This window comes from Numida meleagris, unplaced genomic scaffold, assembly GCF_002078875.1.
Source record: "Numida meleagris isolate 19003 breed g44 Domestic line unplaced genomic scaffold, NumMel1.0 unplaced_Scaffold698, whole genome shotgun sequence".
Lineage (NCBI taxonomy): Eukaryota > Metazoa > Chordata > Aves > Galliformes > Numididae > Numida > Numida meleagris.
In genome coordinates this window covers 1-1,091 of record NW_018364913.1, presented here as the reverse complement: position 1 = coordinate 1,091, position 1,091 = coordinate 1, and the positions used below count along the sequence as shown (strand labels likewise).

The 1,091-nt window shown below is 70.9% G+C and overlaps 1 protein-coding gene across 1 annotated transcript in view; it reads right to left on the bottom strand.

The window, feature by feature from the left end:
• Nucleotides 1-982, bottom strand: part of TTC24 (tetratricopeptide repeat domain 24) — a 4,808-nt gene extending 3,826 nt beyond the window's left edge. Inside the window, exon 1 of the mRNA XM_021383930.1 lies at nt 208-982. Coding sequence (XP_021239605.1) covers nt 208-982 — 775 coding nt within the window. The remainder of the gene's footprint in view (nt 1-207) is intronic.
• Between the last annotated feature and the right edge of the window lie 109 nt (nt 983-1,091).

The following is a 1,091-nucleotide window of genomic DNA, read 5'->3' as shown; positions in this document are numbered from 1 at the left end:
GGTCGTGCATCCATGCAATGGGAGCAGAGGGGTGGGTTGGGGTCGTGCATCCATGCAACGGGAGCAGAGGGGTGGGTTGGGGTCGTGCATCCATGAAATAGGAGCAGAGGGGTTGGTTAGGGTCGTGCATCCATGCAATGGGAGCAGAGGGATGGGCTGGGGTTGTGCATCCATGCAACAGGAGCAAAGGACCCGGAGTGTCGTTACCTTGCAGGGTTGGGTCGGGGATGCTGTCGCAGAGCGCCCGGCACCGGGTGAGGATCCCCACGACCTCGGCGGCCCCGAAGCGCCCGCTCTGCAGCATGGATCCGCTCGCTCTGCTCAGCGCCACAGCGGCCGCCTCGGGGCACTGAGCCCCCGCGTAGCCCCGCGCCGCCTCCAGGAAGCAGCGGGCCGCTCTGTGGGGCTCCCGCATGCCCAGGTAGCAGCAGCCCATGGCCACGCTGCTCCCCGCCCGCGGGGCCGCGCCGCCGGAATCCCGCAGAGCCGCCGGGAAATCCCGCAGCCCTTCGTGAGCCGCGGCGACGTCGAAGCAGAGCCCCTCCGGCCGTTCCCCTTCCGAGGGTTGGGATTCGAGGAGGAATTTCAGCCCTTTCCTGGGCTTCCCGGCCTCCACGTAGGCGGCCCCCAGGCGGAAGGCGCAGTCCCTGCGCAGCCGGGGGCTGGGGGTGCGCAGCGAGAGCCCCATCGCCCTCCGGAAGCAGCCCAGGGCTCCCCGCGTGTCCCCCAGCCCCAGCGCCCGGCGCCCGGCCCGCGTCAGCCCCTCGATTTCAGCCACCCGCCCCGCGCCATCGTCCCCGTCCTCTGCGTTATCCCCTTCCCCCGAAACGCGCTTCTCCTTCCCTTTCCTCCGACGTTTCCTCCCGGGGGCTGCGGGGGCCGGGGGCTCCTCGGAAGCCATGGGCGAGGGCGAGCCGGCGGCTGCGAGGGGAGCGGGGGGGGGGTGGTCCGCCTGGAGACGAGCAGGGAGGCGTGGGGGCATCGAGGTGGGAAGGCAGCTCCGCAGCCGAGTCCAACCATCGGCCCGTCCCCACCGGCTCCGCCGCTCACAGATCTTGGAATCATTCCGACTGGGAAAGACCCCCCCAGGG